Genomic DNA, 17,118 nt, shown 5'->3' on the forward strand with positions numbered 1-17,118 from the left:
AGACACACACAGCTAAAAACCAATCTGTTAAAGTGCATAGAAAGCATTGCTCTTACAGGATGCAGTGCCATAGGATGGCAGATCTGCATCTTCCTTGAAACACCCTTGCATTTGGGTACAAAGTGAAACCCACTATCCTTTCACATCAGAGACAGCCGTGTATGCAAGTCAACTAGGGCAAGCATTGAGAATGAATGTGCAGGGGAAAGACATTGAGGCTGGCAAGATGGTTCAAGAGGTAAAGGACCTTCCTGTCAGGCCTGGGACCTGACTCCAGGACACACGTGATGGAAGGAAAACCAACGCCTGCATGCTTTTGTTATCCTCTGGCCACCTTCTGCACACATGCTGCCACAAGTAATAAGTAAGGGAATAATTGTTATAAAATATTTAAGACCATAATTACAAGATAGGATAGTAGCAGTTGATATTTGGATTCATGAAAGGGCCATTTTTTAAATAGAAAACAGTTACATGTACTCAGGTAATGAGCTATTACTTGTCATCTGTCCCTAACAGGAACTAAATTGAGCTTGTTTGGCTCCTCCAAAAATGGATTTGGGTTCAAACAGAGTGACCTTGACGTCTGTATGACGATTAACGGACATGAGACTGCTGAGGTACGGTTGCCACGTGAACACACATGTGCTGTGAGCATGTGGTTAGCGCCGTCCTCACTGGCAGAACTGCGAGGCATCTGGAATGTGCCGGGCATTCCACATGCAGTGCACCAGGAAACACAGCCTCTGGCACCTGCGCTGACACTCTTGGAGGGGGTGTGAAGAGTAGTACAGAGCTCTGGCTGGGCATGGGTGGTGCACACCTGTGGTCCCAGCTCCTAGGAGCCTTGTGAAGGAGGATTGCTAGAAGTTCAAGGCCAGCCTGGGCAGCATGGCAAGAGCCTGTCTCACCAAAAAATGCAACAAGCAGCACACACAACAAACACACACACACACACACACACACACACAAAGACAAAGACAAGAGAGACTAGATAGCTTTAAAGGGGCTTTCCAGTGTAGTACAGATTGGACTGGATTCTGTGAAGCTAGACCACTTCCACCAATGCCCGTTGGCTTGACCACTAGACCAGTACAGCTATCCCCCAGTTACCGTGATGTTGCTTTGCTTGTACGTGGTGAGTATTGACTTTATAGTTCAGGACCTGGATTAGAGACAAACTTGGTCTTATCAGCACCACAACATGTGATAATTTCTGTTCCTTGCTGCTTTGAGAAGTTTTGTCTTGGGTGGCTTAATCTGGTGTGTCAGGGCAGAGCCTACGCTCAGATGCAGCCCCGAGCCTCCTTGAGGGGATGGTAGTGGTGTGATTTGTTCCCCCCTCTAGTCCCAAGCCTGTGTTGTGTGCCCTGCTTTTACAGTTTTATTAGTGTAGTGCCACATCCCATGCTGGCTGTATTCTCTGAGCTGCTTTCTTTCTGATAACAGAGTAAGTCTGAAAAGTGCTAGGGACAGGATCCAGTGCTTTGTGCATGCCAGGTGGAGGCCATCTTTCCAGCCACACCTGTCACTGGGGGACACTTTTCAGAAGTGATGATGCTGTAGAAGCTTTTGACCCAGTGACTGACTACACTGCCACTGCTCAGAAGCTCTCCTGGCTTTGTTCTGAATCCGTATTCTGAGGGTGTTCTGACTTCAGGAGAATAGCCAAAAACAGGGTCTACGTGGGATTTGGTGACTGATGTTGGGTGAGATTACATTTACCATAAGAATAACTCACTAAATCTCCTCAAAGTTGATTCTCACCAATGTGGTTTATAAACTACTTTTAACAGTATTTCTAAAGTAAAATTGTAAATATATTGTAGGGTCAGTACAACCATCAGGATTTATTCCAGTGGGGAGGACAAGTGTGCTTTTATATGCCAAGGCACAGTGGTATGTGCTTGTACCCCAGAGCTCTGGGGACACGAGCAAGACAGCTGTGAACCTGAGGCCAGCCTGGACTGCACACAGACACTTTGGTCTGAAAAATATTGAGTATAAATTCCGAACTGCTGCATGACTTTAATTTTAGCTAGTCCTACCAGGAAGTAAACAGTTCTCCACAGCAAGTCATCAGTTCTTAGGTCAACTGTGTATGGATAGACCCAGCGTATGGGGCACAGCAGAGGCTTGTCTTGCCCACCCGTACCTAAGGTGTGGTAATTACCTGCCAGTGAGGTAATTTACATAGAGGGAACAAAGCAGATGTCTTCATGGTTCAAAGGCCTTCTGCAAGCTCCAATTTTGGCTTTTGTTGTCCATCCAACAGCAGTTAGGATAGGTTTAGAGGCTTGCATGTCTGTAGGTGCTTTGTATGCATGGTAGCTGACACTCAACTGAAAGGAAAACAAAACCATCTGAAGTTGGGCTGCTGAGAGGGCACAGTAGGTGAAGGTGCTTGCAGTGAAGCCCTGATGACTGGAGTTCAATGCCTGAATTGTGGAAGAAGTGGAAGAAGAAACCATTCCTCAAAGTCGTTCTCTGACCTCCTCCACGCATACTATGTTTCACACATGTAATGTCCTGACATGTGTGCCCGCACACACACGCACACACACACACACACAAACACACGCCCCTTAAAGAGAAAGATTTGAAATCAATCTCACTGTCTCTGAAGGTGACAGAAGTAGCCCAGTTTAGGAGCCTCCTGTTTGTTACTGTTTGGGTTTACGTCTGACTCAGAACCTCACACAAGCCACGCACTCTAGCAGCGAGCTACAGAGCCCTTCCCCTTAGTCTCACTAGGTCACCCATGCTGGCTTTGAACTTCCTTTGCAGGGCAGGACAGCCCTTAAGTGGTGACTGTGTTGTCAGCCTCTGGAGTAGCTAAGATGACAGGTGTGTGCTGACAGTCCCAGGCTGTCTTCTGACTTCCCTTCCGTTGTCTGTGCCTTTGCTGCAGGGGTTGGACTGCGTGAGAACTATTGAAGAACTGGCACGGGTCCTCAGAAAGCACTCAGGTACTTCCCTACCCTTTCTAAAATACTTTCTCTTTGGTGTTTTATATACGTAGAGTTTATTCATGCCAGTGAGAAGTATGTTGAGTTATTTACAGAAATGTGCAGTATTGGTGTCATTAAAATGTTCTGTGGTCTAATATAGAAAGATTGCTAGTAATGCCTGTGTGTTGGTGCTAGCTAGGTGGTCTCAGTAGAACGCAGGTGGGGAAGGATTTAAGTCATTTTCCCTTACATGCAAATACAAACGGGGCGTTGCTGAAAGCCTGAGGCATGGTAAAGAGCATCTAGACCTGGTGGATCATGTCTGCAGCCCTCTGCTCAACAAACTGAACCAGAAAGAAGATGCCTGATGTGTCTTGATCTCTTCTTATCACAAATCCGGAAGGCTGTTGTAGGTGGTTTCTGAAGTATTTAGAGCTGTAAAAAGGGGTCGATCCTACAAATGATGTACAAACCTAAAATGCTCTTACAAAATAGTGTAAGTGAATGCTTGCTTGCTTGCTTGCTTGCTTGTCTCTCTGTAGCTGGGGATAGAATCTGAGACCTTGCCCATCAGAGCCAAGTACTCTACCACTGGACAACAACCCTAGATCTGTCTTAAGCATGTAGTGCGGGCTGGCCTCAGACTTCTCTGTAACTGAGGCTGATCTTTATCGCATTATAGATGTGCAGCCTCATGCCCAGCTCTCTGTTTGCCACTTGACTGATTGGTTTTAGATGGGTTTGTTTGTTGGTACTTGTTTTTGAGATAGGGTCTCATGTGAGCCCAGGCTGACTTTGAACTCACAACTCTTGCTTTAGCCTCCTAAGTACCTAGGATTACAGGTGTAAGCCACAACACTTGACAGAATACTTTCTTTAAACATGAATTTCTTAATCTTTTATATTGAGATCAAAGTATTACAGTGAGCGGCCCCTGTTCTTGTGGACACACTTATGGGTACAGTTTACTTTGTATGTTGAGAAGGTATTATCCTCAAATGAGAATCCATCTCTAAAGATAAGTTTTATGTGGATTCTCAGGTTATGCAAAGAAACTGAAGTTGCTAGATTAGATTAGACAGTGCTTAGGTTTAGTTCTGGGCTGGGCTTTGACATTAACTGTAACTCCTTCTTGCTTGCTCCAGGTCTCTTTCTGGGTCACTGGAGACAGACCGACCCTTTCCTAAGCACCCTCAATGTGTATTTGTGAGGACAGACCATGTTTACTGGTTGCTCTAGAACAGAAATAACTCTGTATAGTCATTTATATAGGGAGTTATATGGTAGAAAGGGGATATAGATTACACAAGAAATTAAATAGCTGCTAGAAAGCTCCACTCAAAGCCTAATGCCTTTAGAAGCAGTCTTTCCCGCTATGGTATTGAACACCTACCTTGTAAGTAGGACAGCAGAAAGGTTAAAAGGCCTGTGTTTCCTCTTATTGGAGTGGATAGACAGAAGCCATTATAAAATGGAGCCAGAGGGCTGTGAAAGGAATAGGTGTTCAAGGACAGGCGTGTGAGTGTCAAGCGAGATGCACCATAGATCCCTGAGGGAGGAGGAGCATGGCTTGTGTGCAGGTCTGGATCCAGACATCCCACTGTGCCGCACCATGTGAACTTGGGCTTGCGTTACATTTCCCTTCCTGCTGTCTCTGCCTGTCCTTCTCTAAATCCCATCCAGACTTCAGCATTGTCATCTGTGGGGTCAGCAGAGTAGGCAGACGACTGCTAGCCTGATCTGTGCACACAGTGAGGTTGGAGCTGCCTGGCCCGAATCCACAGCTTGCATGTGCTTGAGTGACCCCTACCTACCTCAGGTCTGTTCCCCTCATACAAGGTGAAGTTGAGAGTCTGGTTGGGAAGGGTGCTCTGCAAGTCCCCATTCCATGCAAGCCAGCAGGGACTGAAGCACTGTCTTTCCATTCAGATGTGTTCCTTCACCTCTGTTTTCTCAGGCCGCCATGACAGTTCACCATGCCTCTGTCCCTGTGTATTGGTCCTTGATTCTCCAGTTCTTATGCCCTCACTGGCTTCTTTCTCCTCAAGGATATTTCTTCTGTTTCCCTCCTCTTCCTCCCAAGTCCATTCTCCAGCCTTCAGAGTGTCATGGAAGAGCAGGTCCTCGAGCAATTTTATTCCCTTCTCCTTGTCTGGTACATGTCCCCCACCTCCACCGTTTCAGCATGTTCCTTTTCAAAATGTACCTCTGGCAGGCTCCTCACAGGAAGCCAGCTCCTTCCTTTTCCATCCATTGCTCCTAGCTCTGGTGACTACTGTGTCAGGTGTGGAGGTGAGGCTCCCTCCATGGGCTGGTAGCTCCTGTGTAGAAACAGACCCTTCATACACACTGGCAAGTTCTCACTAACCAGTTGGTTTGTAGAGGACAGTGGGTTCTTGGTTCTTGTAACTCAATACGGAAGTGTCTAACCGATACCTACTCTGCCAGGTGTCTTCCCAGTCACTTAGTAGCAATCGCTTGCTACTAAGACATACAAGAGACACTGGAGTTGGGTCTCGTTTCTCATGGAGCTTTAGCGTGAGACTCCTCCCCACAGGTTGTGTTTCCTCACATCTAACTCCCTCACAGGACTGAGGAACATCCTGCCCATCACAACAGCCAAGGTGCCCATCGTGAAGTTCTCCCATCTGAGAAGCGGGCTGGAGGTGGACATCAGTCTGTATAACACACTGGTAAGATTCCTAGGATTTGGCCAGCCTGTCTGTGTCTCCATCTTTCTAAGAGTCTCAATGAGTAGCCCAGCCCAGTCTAGCCTCTCACTTGCTGTGTTGTGAATCTTCTGTTTTGGTTCTTTGAATGCCTTTTTTTTTCCTTTCCTTTCTTTCTTGTTTGCTAGTTTCCTTCCATCCTTTCTCCCATCCAGTCTTTTTCTGGGGGACGGGTGGGTGAGAGTGGGGATTGAGGCAAGGTTTCATACTGCAAGGTTAGCCATGAACTTGCTGTGCAGCTCAGTGACCTTGAGCTACGCCTCTTCCTGGCTCCGCCCCACAAGCAAGTGCTACGATACAAGCACTTGCTAGCCAGCACTTTCTTAGGGATAAAGAGGAATGAGTGTCTCTTTAAATAAGTAAAGGAGCCACTTGTGGTGGTGCAAGCCTTTGATCCCAGTTCTTGGGAGGCATGGCAGAGGCAGGTGGATGTCTGTGAGTTGGAGGCCTTCCTGGTCTACAAAGTGAGTCCAGGACAACCAGGGATATTACACAGAGAAACCTTGTCTGGAAGAACAGACAGAACAAGAAAGTCACTAAGGGAGATGGGGCAGTCATTTCATCTGTCTTATCCCTGCCTTTGTGGTTGCTCAGTTTCATCCCCAAATGACTAAGCTTCCCTCTGTTCTTGTCTTATTTACTCCTTGGGATTGTCTGAGTGGTTGGTGTTGTCTCATAGCAGTCTGAGACTGGGGCTATGGAGAATTCAGTAGCTGTTCCCGTGGGCTCAGAGTGCAGTTCAGTGGTAGGCATTTGCCTAGCATTCCATCCCAGTGCATAGCAAGTCAGTAAGTTGGTAAATAGATATGAAGCTCAGTGGTTTAGGTGTGAGAGTATGGATGAATGCATGTGAAAGAAAGTGTGTGCGTGTGTGTGCATATGCATGTGTGTGTGCATGTGCATGTGTGTGTGCAAGTGATGTGTGTGAGAGAGAAAGTGTGTGTGTGTGTGTGCACGCGATAACGTATGTGAGAAAGTGTGTGTGTGTGTGTATTTGAGAGAAAGTGTGTGCATGTGTGAACAAGAGAATGTGCATGCATGTGTGTGTGTGTGTGAGAGAGAGAGAGAGTGAGAGAGAGAGAGAGAGAGAGTGTGTGTGTGTGTGTGTGTGTGTGTGTGTGTGTGTGCTCATGCACTTGGGAAGATTCACTTCAGATAAAGTCAGAGCTTATCTGCTTGGCTTGAACCCACCTGTAATTTGGAGTGTGTGCTGTGTCCCTCTCTTGGCCTCACACTGGCTGCTTCAAGGCCCAATGGGACTGAGAGCATTTCACATCAATGACGCCACAGTGAAAGGGAGAGTCTTACATCTACCTAAAAAAACTTCTCATTTTGTTTTATTGTTTTATTTTATCTTATTCATCTGATTTCACTGTCTTGGTGTTTGAGACAGGACCTCTCAAGCTGACAGTGACCTTAAACTTCTCATCCTTCTGCCTCTGTCTCCAAAGTGCTAGGATGACAGACCTATGCCACCACACCTAGTAACATGTTTGTTTATTTCAGTGGCTTATTTTTCACTATTCAGACCAAACATTCATTCATGAAATCAGAAGTCACATGCATGTGTCATAGCTCTTATATTAACACTGTAGCTTATCTCAGAACGAACAAGGCAGTCTCTAACCTGTACTTGAGGGCGAACCTGTCTGAGTCGCAGTATCTCCTTGTCAGTGAGAGCCTCACGGGTGCTTTCCCTCCTCCAGGCTCTTCACAACACGCGGCTCCTGTTTGCATACTCAGCCATTGACCCCAGAGTGAAATACCTGTGCTACACCATGAAAGTGTTCACAAAGGTAGGTACACTGATGAGTGACTGTGGCTTCTCTGGAAATTGCTGTATGGATCAGGCTGGCCTCAAACTCACAGAGACCCTCTTGCGTCTGCCTCCCAAGTGCTGGTATTAAAAGTGTGCAGCACAGTGCCTGACCTTAGTGTTAACGTTTCGTGACTCCTGCTGTGACTAACAGTCCACTTCTTTGTAGAGTTCAGTTTGGTTCAGGTTGGGTTGGCTGCTTTTGACATAGTTTCATTTTTTAAGATAGGATTTTCAAGTTAGTTCCTCGATGAAGTGGTGGTGATGGGGTGACTGCAGGCTGAGTAGAAATGCTCTTCAGAGTGCTCTCTCCCTCTAGATGTGTGACATCGGTGACGCGTCCAGAGGCAGCTTGTCATCATACGCTTACACTCTTATGGTGCTGTACTTCCTCCAGCAGCGGTCCCCCCCTGTCATCCCTGTGCTTCAGGAGGTGGGTCCCCCCCTGTCATCCCTGTGCTGCAGGAGGTGGGTCCCCACCTGTCATCCCTGTGCTCCAGGAGGTGGGTCCCCCCCTGTCATCCCTGTGCTGCAGGAGGTGGGTCCCCCCCTGTCATCCCTGTGCTCCAGGAGGTGGGTCCCCACCTGTCATCCCTGTGCTGCAGGAGGTGGGTGCCCTCCCGAGGTAGATGCCCACAGCGGTTGTGTCTTCTGCAAACTGGGTTGGATCTGAGCTTCTGCTTCTGCTATCATTGCTACAGCTCTGTAGTAAAATCTTTAACTTTTCCTGGACATTTTGGTATCAACATTTTAATTTTTCATTTTATAATAATACTTTTAAAATTAATTTCAGATATACAAAGGTGAAAAGAAACCAGAAATACTTGTTGATGGCTGGAATATCTACTTTTTCGATCAAATAAATGAACTGGTGAGTATTTTAAGAATAAAGATTTTCCCAACCCTTGGCTAAATGTCGTCCTGTTCTGTGCTGCAGAGTTGTCTGTTATGACCAAGACTGGCATTCCCAGGTGTCTCCTTTCAGTGGTCCTGTCTTTAAGCTGGGTGTGTTCCCAGGGTCTCATTGCTGTCGGCTGCTTCTTGGTAGTTAGTGACCGTTCCCTGGGAACGGGTTGCTGCTGTTAGATTCTTCTCACACTGACCGCGTCCGTGTTTCCTGAGGTCAGTTCTGTGGACTGCTCACAGAGCTCTTCAGTTCCTTCACAGATTCTCCTGCTGTCATGTCCTGAGATACAACATTGAAAATTCTGAGTTGTCTCTCCCTGCAAGTCATAGAGTAGAGATGAGTAGACTCGTGTAAACGCTGTTTTAAAATGTGAAATAAAACTCACACAACCACGTTTTGTGTATATAAGCCAACTGATCAGTCCAGGTTTCCTCCTGAGGTACACATATGTACTGCTATTAACACTCTGTGATGTGTGTTAACACCCTTGCTCCTTCTCCCTTTTGTCTGTAGCCCACTTGTTGGCCAGAATATGGAAAAAATACAGAATCTGTTGGGCAGCTGTGGTTGGGACTTCTACGCTTCTACACTGAGGAGTTTGACTTTAAGGAACACGTAATCAGCATCAGAAGAAAAAGTCTGCTTACAACTTTTAAGAAACAGTGGACCTCAAAATACATCGTCATTGAAGGTACCAATAAAGTCAAATTAGAAGTGTGGTGTTGACCGGGCATGTGTGAGGGGTAATGTGCAGAGTCTTTGAGTTGCACAGTCAGTGTAAACTATGGGCCCCCCCGCCCCCACTCTCCCCCACACATGCCTTGGGGACAGTCATGTGTGTGGTACAGCAGCCCTGCTGTGCCCCACACCACTCTAGAGGTTCATTGTCCAGTGACTGGTGCCTGCAGGTGGGGCCTTTTGTGGGTTCAGTCTTACTGAGGAGAACAAGCTCTGGTGTTGGGCACACATGGGAGAAGTGGGAGCTTTAAAACCTAAAGTGAGTTGGTTTAATCCAGTTTACTCCTGTCGTGTAGTTTTTCTTTGTGGTCACGGGTAAGTGCATAAAGCACTCAGTACTAAATGTGTAAAATTTAATGTGAAGTCCACAGCTCCAGATTCAAATGCCTATTCCAAATGTTTGGAGATTCAGAGTAGTCTATGTGGCCTCAGCCTCTCCTGTTGCCGTGAAGCCACTATTATGTCTTACATGTCAGTGTCCTCCCACTTGAGGGAATGGAAGTGATAGAGTTTAGGTCGGTCTGCATCAGCTGTGCCCCTCACAGGTGTTAATGTCTTATTGGGGGTGCGAGGTTTGTCTGTTGCCAAGCTGTGCATAACTCTCACTGATGAGCAAAGTAGGTGACACTTTGTCCTTGTCGTGTGCCTAGATAAGGGGGTGGAAGCTGGCAGTTCCTATGGTTATCTTAAGTCTCTCTAATCGTCTTTACTCAGATCCCTTTGATTTGAACCACAATCTTGGTGCTGGATTATCAAGGAAAAGTAAGTCACTTTTGTTTGTTATCGTGGTACAGTTTTTTGTTCTTAATGCATGTAATTGAATTCTTACTATTTTTCTTATAGTGACAAATTTTATAATGAAAGCTTTTATCAATGGTAGAAGAGTATTTGGAATTCCAGTCAAAGGATTTCCAAAGGACATCCTGGTGAGTTTTTGTTAGAAATGCCAGACAGTAATTAAGATACACATTTTAAGCACTGAATAAGTCTGCAGTGTGGAATGGCTGAGTCAAGCTAGCTGGTATATCTGTCTCCTCCTGAGTCCCTTTGTGCCGTGGCACTCGGAAGGAGTGTTATTGACGGTAGCCACTGTGCTGCAGTGATCTCTGTAGACATGTTCCTTCTCTGTTACAACCTTGTCCCCTGAACAACAGCTGCCCTCCTCTTCCTGCAGTCAGGAAGGCTGTGACTCAGCTTCTGCATGTGGGCCAGTAGGGACTTAGAGCCAATCACTGTTGGGCTCCCATGAGGTACGGCTCTGGGCACTCGCAGTGCAGCCTCTCATGCTTGTTCAAGAGCTCCTTCACCTGGAGCTCACAGTGTGCTCATGAGTGCTTTCTCCTACGGAGCACACACTGAAGCAGCCCGTGCTGCCTCTCCTTAAGAAGCCATGCAGCAGCAGCAGTAGCAGCAGTGCGCAGCTCTCTGCCTTTCTTTAACACAGAATTTGCACTGTACATTCTTAGTTCACTACAGTGTAGCCATTCTGTTTCATGACAGGCTCTGTGTGGCCTCAGCCTCTCCTGTTGCCGTGAAGCCACTGTTCTGTCTTACATGTCAGTGTCCTCCCACTTGAGGGAATGGAAGTGATAGAGTTTAGGTCGGTCTGCATCAGCTGTGCAGACGGGTGGTGCACACATTACAATACCAACCTGTTCTCATCCTGTTTGCATGGTGTGCCGTGATCTTGTTCACCGTTCATCTTACACAGCTGTGTTCTTGTAGGCATACTTCTTTGATCCGGATGTCCTGACTGAGGGAGAACTGGCCCCAAATGACAGGTGCTGCCGGATCTGTGGGAAAATTGGCCACTTCATGAAGGACTGTCCCATGAGGAGAAAGTAAGCACGTGTTCCAAGGGGGTGGCAGTTTATTTTCTTGTACCAGGTTCTAAATGCGGGTCTGTTGGTACAGAGAAAATAAGCCTGTGAAATTATAGTAATCTGGCCCATATAGCTCCCAGATAAAGGATACAGAAACCTATTATTTTCATCAACAAGCTGTCAGCACTCTACTGGGCAGGTTCTCAACTGTTCTCACCTACGTCTAGACACAGGCCTGAGGTACTGTTCTCACCTACGTCCAGACACAGGCCTGAGGTACTGGTCTCACCTACGTCTAGACACAGGCCTGAGGTACTGGTCTCACCTACATCCAGACACAGGCCTGAGGTACTGTTCTCACCTACGTCCAGACACAGGCCTGAGGTACTGTTCTCACCTACATCCAGACACAGGCCTGAGGTACTGTTCTCACCTACATCCAGACACAGGCCTGAGGTACTGTTCTCACCTATGTCCAGACACAGGCCTGAGGTACTTGCCGACTGAGTATTGCTGTTTGCTCTGCTCCATGTGTGTCCTTAGTGATTTCCTCTTGACCACATGCTCATCGTCCATCCTGCCTCATGGCGACCCTCTTTGTCCCCTACCTTTTTCCTTCCTCTAAAACCCCCCACTCCATCTCAAGTCTCACCTTCCTGTCTCCTGCCCTGTCAGTCACAGCTCCAGCCTTTCATTATCCAGTCAGAGACTGTTGGAGAGCTTTCTTTACAGCACTTCGGTGAGTCCAGTGCCCATGTCCAGACTGCAGCCTGGTCTTGGGCACAGGACTCAGCATCTGACTATACAGTACACAATATATACTCCAGCAGAAAATGGGCAGGTTTTAGATACATTTAATATCTTTAATATCTTTCTTTAGAAAGGAAAAAAAGATGATGAAATGTGGCTGTGGGTGCAGACACTGCGGGCTAGTTTACTCTTTCTTCCTGCTGTGGGTTTGGCCTTTGCTCTTAAATTAGCTTAATCCTTAGTAATTATTTTCAGTAGTTCAGGTACTCGGGCACCATGATTTCTCCTGATGATGTTAGTGAGAGGCAGGGGGATGGATACCTTTGGGTCATCATTCTCCTGGCTGACAGTGGTTTTGCTTTTAACTTAACAGTGGTATTCTCATTTCAAAATACGCTTAAGTGAAGTCAGTCACAATCTGGAATTTAAGAAATAGTAATCAGCAGGGCAGAAAGAAATTATCTTAATACCCAGGTATAGTACCCTTTATAAACTACTGTTTTCTGTGCTTGGGAGGCTGAGGCAAGAGAATCATGAGTTCAGGGCCAGCCTCAGCTACAAAGTGAATGTGAAGCCAACCTGGTTTATGTGTGGCATCATATCAAACAAACAAAACAGTGCAGCTGAGGAGACAGCTCACTAAGAGCAATGCTGCTCGTGCACAAGACCCTGGCTCCTGCTCATGCACAAGACCCTGGTTCCACTCCTAGCACCTACATTTGGTGGCTCACAACCACCTGTAACTCTGCTTCCAGGGCCTCTGTGGACACCACAGACACACACACACACACACACACACACACACACACACACACATATATATACATACATATATATACACATACACGCACATATGTATGTGTGTGTGTGCTATGTATATGCACATAAATGAAACTAAAATGAAACAAAGGAAAAAGTAACTGACACTCTTGAAGATAAGCCCCCTAAAACCATTGTTAAAATTTTTCTATGCAACTCAAGTCTTACAGTTCAAATTTTCATTGCCTAGTAAAAGCTAATACATCAAAAATGCTGATCACTTGTGTGATTTGAGTTTCATCATGCAGACACCAAAGCAGACATTTGGACTAGAGTGATGGCTGAATGGTTAAGTGCACTAGTTGCACTTCCACAGGACCCAGGTTCAATTCCCAGCAACAACATGGCAGCTTACAACTGTCTGTAACTCCAGTTCCAGAGGACCCAACACCCTCACACAGATGTACATGCAAGCAGAACACCAGTGCACATAAAATAAAGATAAATTTAAAAAAACGTTTTAAAGGCAGGCATTTGCGCTCAAGAGTGTCCACTGGTGACGGGCGGGCTCTGTGCTCAGGATTACAGTTCCAGTACTTGCTGGGCAGGATGCTTGGAAACTCATGCATCTGGGTTCAAAGTACACAGACTGTTTTCTTGTTGTCCCTCTACAGTACAGTGTGACTGAGGGACGTGTATGGGTATGCTTATAGCACACCATTTTCTGTAAGGGCTTGGGCAACTGTGGGTTTGGGTTTCTGTTATCCACTCTCTGTGGATGCTGAAGGACAGCAGAGATCTTAATAGAGAAGCTAGGCTTTGTCACATCCTAGGTTTCCTTTTTATATTTTGTGGCCCTGGTTATCTCTATATCCGGACACATCTTGATACTTGAGTAAGTTTCTGTTGACACTTTTCCTATTAGTATTTTATCTTCAATAGAGTGAGGCGGCGGCGAGACCAGGAAGATACCCCAAACCAAAGGTACACAGAGAGCAAAGAAAAAAGAAGCAAAGAGGACAAAGAAATTCAGAACAAGTACACAGAAAAGGAAGTGTCAGCAAAAGAAGACAAGGCTGCACCGTGCACAGCTGCCAAAGCCAAGCCAATGAGGGCAGCTGTTGACCTGGGCCGGGAGAAACTTGTCAGGACACCAGCCGAAAAGTGGAAGAGACAGGATGACAGAGACTCAAGAGAAAAGCGCTGTTTCATCTGTGGAAGAGAGGGACACATTAAAAAGGAATGCCCACAATTCAAAGGCTCTCCAGGTACCAATGGCTCTCCAGAAATGGTGATGTTCATAGTCAAGGGGTGTTAGAGCCTAGAGCTTCTTCCCATTTTGTGTCAGTTTCTTTAAGGACTGTTTGTCTGGAAGTGCTCTACCTTTGTACCCGCTCATACCCAGGCACCTGTAGTGCTCAACCTCTGCACAGCCGAATTGCTTATTCTGGGTCTGGGTAGGCATAGGAAGTCTAGGATTGTTGATGAAATGAGAAGTCTTCTCCTCCCAGTCCATATAGACATTTTCTCAGTATCCAGTAAGCAAGTCACACCTAGAGTTCGCTGTGTACGTTTGTGGATTGAAGCGCTGCCTAGACCCCTTACCACCATGTCCAAATGAGTGTATTCTCACCCATGTGCTCTAAGCAGGAAGGAGACTAAAAGGATGTTGATGGTGTTCTTGTCTGCAAAGAACCGAACCGGGCAGGGTTTCCTCTTTAGCCCTTATTTAAATACCTATCGGTGACCATAGTAACAGCCCAGAGAGCAGGGTCAGCTGAACAAGTCTTCTCAATGCAGTGGTCCATGGCTATAGTCAAAGTTACCGAAGCAGGAAGGACACCGTAGCCCAGAAGAATAAGACCAGTCTAGGCAGCATAGTATATGACCTTGTCTTGAACACAAAACTAGACCACCTCTAAATAGTGACCGTTTATGTTGCTGGATGTGAATTGGTCATTTGAGTTGATTAAATATCCATGATGAGCACCTTTTTAATGGAGCGTTAAGACACTATCTGCGTACCTTGTCTTCAGAACAAAGTATAAATATATTGTACTGGTTTGCAGGATAAGCCCAGGTGAGACTGGCTAGTCGTGGGCCAGGAACACTAGAAAGCAGTTGTTACTGCTCTTCTGCTGAGGGTGCTAGTGAGGGCAGCTCTGTGGTTCCTTCCTCCAAGCACTGTTGCTGGGATGGGTTTATTAAATCCAGTCTGCCAGGCAAATTGTGCCGACATCTAAAACTGAAAGTTTGGCATGCCCTGTTGTCCCCTACAAACCCCAGGGGCTTTGAGGCAAAGACTCACTATCGTAGTCAAAGCCAGCCTAGAACTGCTGCAGAACCCCTCGCTGGCCACAAACTCAGTATCCCCTTGCCTCCTGCATTCTGGGATCACATGCATGTGCTATCAAGCCCCGCTTCTCGTTTATTTCTTAAGGAGCTTTACAGAGAGAATTTACTCTATACTCAAGTGTTTGTGGATGACTTGGCTCTGGGTGCCCCAGTCTGAGTCAGCTGAACCCCAGCCTGAGTCAGCTGAACCCCAGCCTGAGTTAACCTTGTTCTTCTAAGGAGCTCAGAACTTGCCAACATTTGCCTTGATTTTCCTTTATAAAGAGACAAGATTTAAAGAAATTAAAATAACTTGACATGTTCCTCAGGGTCAGTTTGGAACTATTTCAGTAGAAGTATAGTTAAAGATGATCTCACTTAGCTCAAACAATTGCCTCCTTAAAACTAGTTGGACTAGACAGTATACATACTATTTAACATAGTTTCACCCAAATTGTTCTTAAATACTAGATTTGTCTTTACGAACAGCATGAAGCAGATCTTTGTGGTACCTTCCTCTTCCCCCAGCATAGTCGTCCTGTACCTCCCCTCAGGTGGATCCCTTTGCGTAGTAACCATCTTCAAGTTCCTTACCAACATGACTCAAAATTATGGCCTAAAGAGATCACTCAGAGAGGCTGCAGAGGTGGCTCAGAGGTGCGAGCACTGGCTGCTCTTGCAGAGGTCCTACGTTCAAGTCCCAGCAACCACATGGTGGCTCACAACCATCTGTAATGAGGTCTGGTGCCTTCTGACCTGTAGGCATACATGCAGGCAGAATATTGTATACATAATACAAAAGATAAATCTTTAAAAAAAAATGCTGCATAGCTTCTTAAAAAAGAATGTTAAAAGGAGAGAGAGAGAGAGCTGTTAGTAATATGCTCGCACAAGGACCTGATTTCTATTCCCAGTCTACACACGAATAGCAAAGCATTGTAATAGATTCTCTTAATCCCAGTGCTGGGGAGGCAGAGGTAGGCTGATAATCCCTGAAGCTCGATAACCAGCTAGCTTAGCCTAATGACGGGAGCCCCAGTGAGAGTCCCTCCCCCATAAACAAGATGGCATGCTCTTGAGGAATGAACTCAGAGGTTAGCTCTTGCCAGACACGTGCATGTGCACATGCCAAGCTTCAGAATGGCAATTCTGACAGGACATCTGGCGGCTGACCTTAAGAAAAAGCCCTGGTCTAGAAGCCTGGCTACTTCCTATATAGTCTTCATAGTTAATGTCACAGTCAGCATCTGAGAGCAGAAGGGAGATGTGGGCTTGGAATACAGCAAGTGCTACTTGGTGCTAATTGAAGTAATCGGGTGTTTCTGTGCCCAGAGTCTGCCCTTCTTTATTCCTTCAGTGGATTGTGTGGAATTCCATCACATCTTCAGAAAATATTTCTTTAGACATTTTAGAACAAGACTGTTGCTTTAACTTAAAATAGGAACAGAAGTGTTCCTTTCTTTCTGTAGGTTTGTGTAAGTCTGATTATGTGTCTTCGTATTCTTCACCTACCCCTTTGAGACCAGTTGCTCAGGTAAAAGCCAGCCCAAACCTGAGAGGAGAGCTCCTCCATCCTCTTCACTCCCCACAGCCTTCTGGAGTGCTTGCAGCTGTGTGCTGGGCCCTCCTGGCTGGCCTCTGGTGCTTACTCCTTCTGTGTCCCACATACTATGTGGTAAGGCTTATTGGGCCCTGGTAGTAGGGGCTTGGTAGATGGCTCCTGCATACATGTCTGTCTTTCCAACTAACATGCAAACTTGTGCCACGCGTGTGCCTAATCCCAGCCCTTCTTGGATACAGTTTGAGGCTGTTTCTGTTGGTTTTACCTTCAGTTTTTGTAAACCAGTCTATTTCATTTTTTAGGCAGTGCTTTTACATGAAGACAAAAAGAAACAAAAAACAACCATATTTTTGAGTCCCCAGTCAGGTATGTGGTTTAAAGGGTCAGATATGTGTTGTTTTCTTCTCTGAATATTTTACCACATGCCTTTGAGACGCTTCCTTTCCTATGTGTTCTGACAAGGATATCAGAACCTCTCGAGGGAACTTTAAAAAAGCAAACAAAAAGCCTTCTTGCCTTGCTTCCACCTTATCTAACTGTTGACTAGGTAAGTTCGGCCTGTGTAGTTTTCAAATATTCTGGGTAACTTTGCCTCACTTGAGGGAGAACTCCTACCCTTAGCCATGGTACATTTGTAACTGCTATGGAATTCGTTGTCTTGCCCTCACTACCTTTGTGGATACTGTCTGCTGTGCTCCAGAATAAGGAAAGGAGATTATGACCTGGATCCACCACTCTACATCCAGACAA

The 17,118-nt window shown here is 46.1% G+C and overlaps 1 protein-coding gene across 31 annotated transcripts in view; it reads left to right on the forward strand.

The window, feature by feature from the left end:
* Positions 1–17,118, forward strand: part of Tut7 (terminal uridylyl transferase 7) — a 53,881-nt gene that overhangs the window by 29,120 nt on the left and 7,643 nt on the right. For 3 of the 31 annotated variants that reach the window (XM_087591383.1, XM_087591382.1, XM_087591384.1), the window contains exons 16-28: positions 520–620; positions 2,912–2,969; positions 5,541–5,644; positions 7,387–7,476; positions 7,816–7,929; positions 8,290–8,367; positions 8,917–9,094; positions 9,856–9,903; positions 9,985–10,067; positions 10,867–10,982; positions 13,416–13,741; positions 16,277–16,341; positions 16,671–16,734. In XM_087591383.1, coding sequence (XP_087447509.1) covers positions 520–620; positions 2,912–2,969; positions 5,541–5,644; positions 7,387–7,476; positions 7,816–7,929; positions 8,290–8,367; positions 8,917–9,094; positions 9,856–9,903; positions 9,985–10,067; positions 10,867–10,982; positions 13,416–13,741; positions 16,277–16,341; positions 16,671–16,734 — 1,425 coding nt within the window. 31 annotated transcript variants of the gene reach the window in all.

Source organism: Rattus norvegicus, chromosome 17 (assembly GCF_021556685.1).
Source record: "Rattus norvegicus strain SHRSP/BbbUtx chromosome 17, alternate assembly SHRSP_T2T, whole genome shotgun sequence".
In the NCBI taxonomy this organism is placed as follows: Eukaryota; Metazoa; Chordata; class Mammalia; order Rodentia; family Muridae; genus Rattus; species Rattus norvegicus.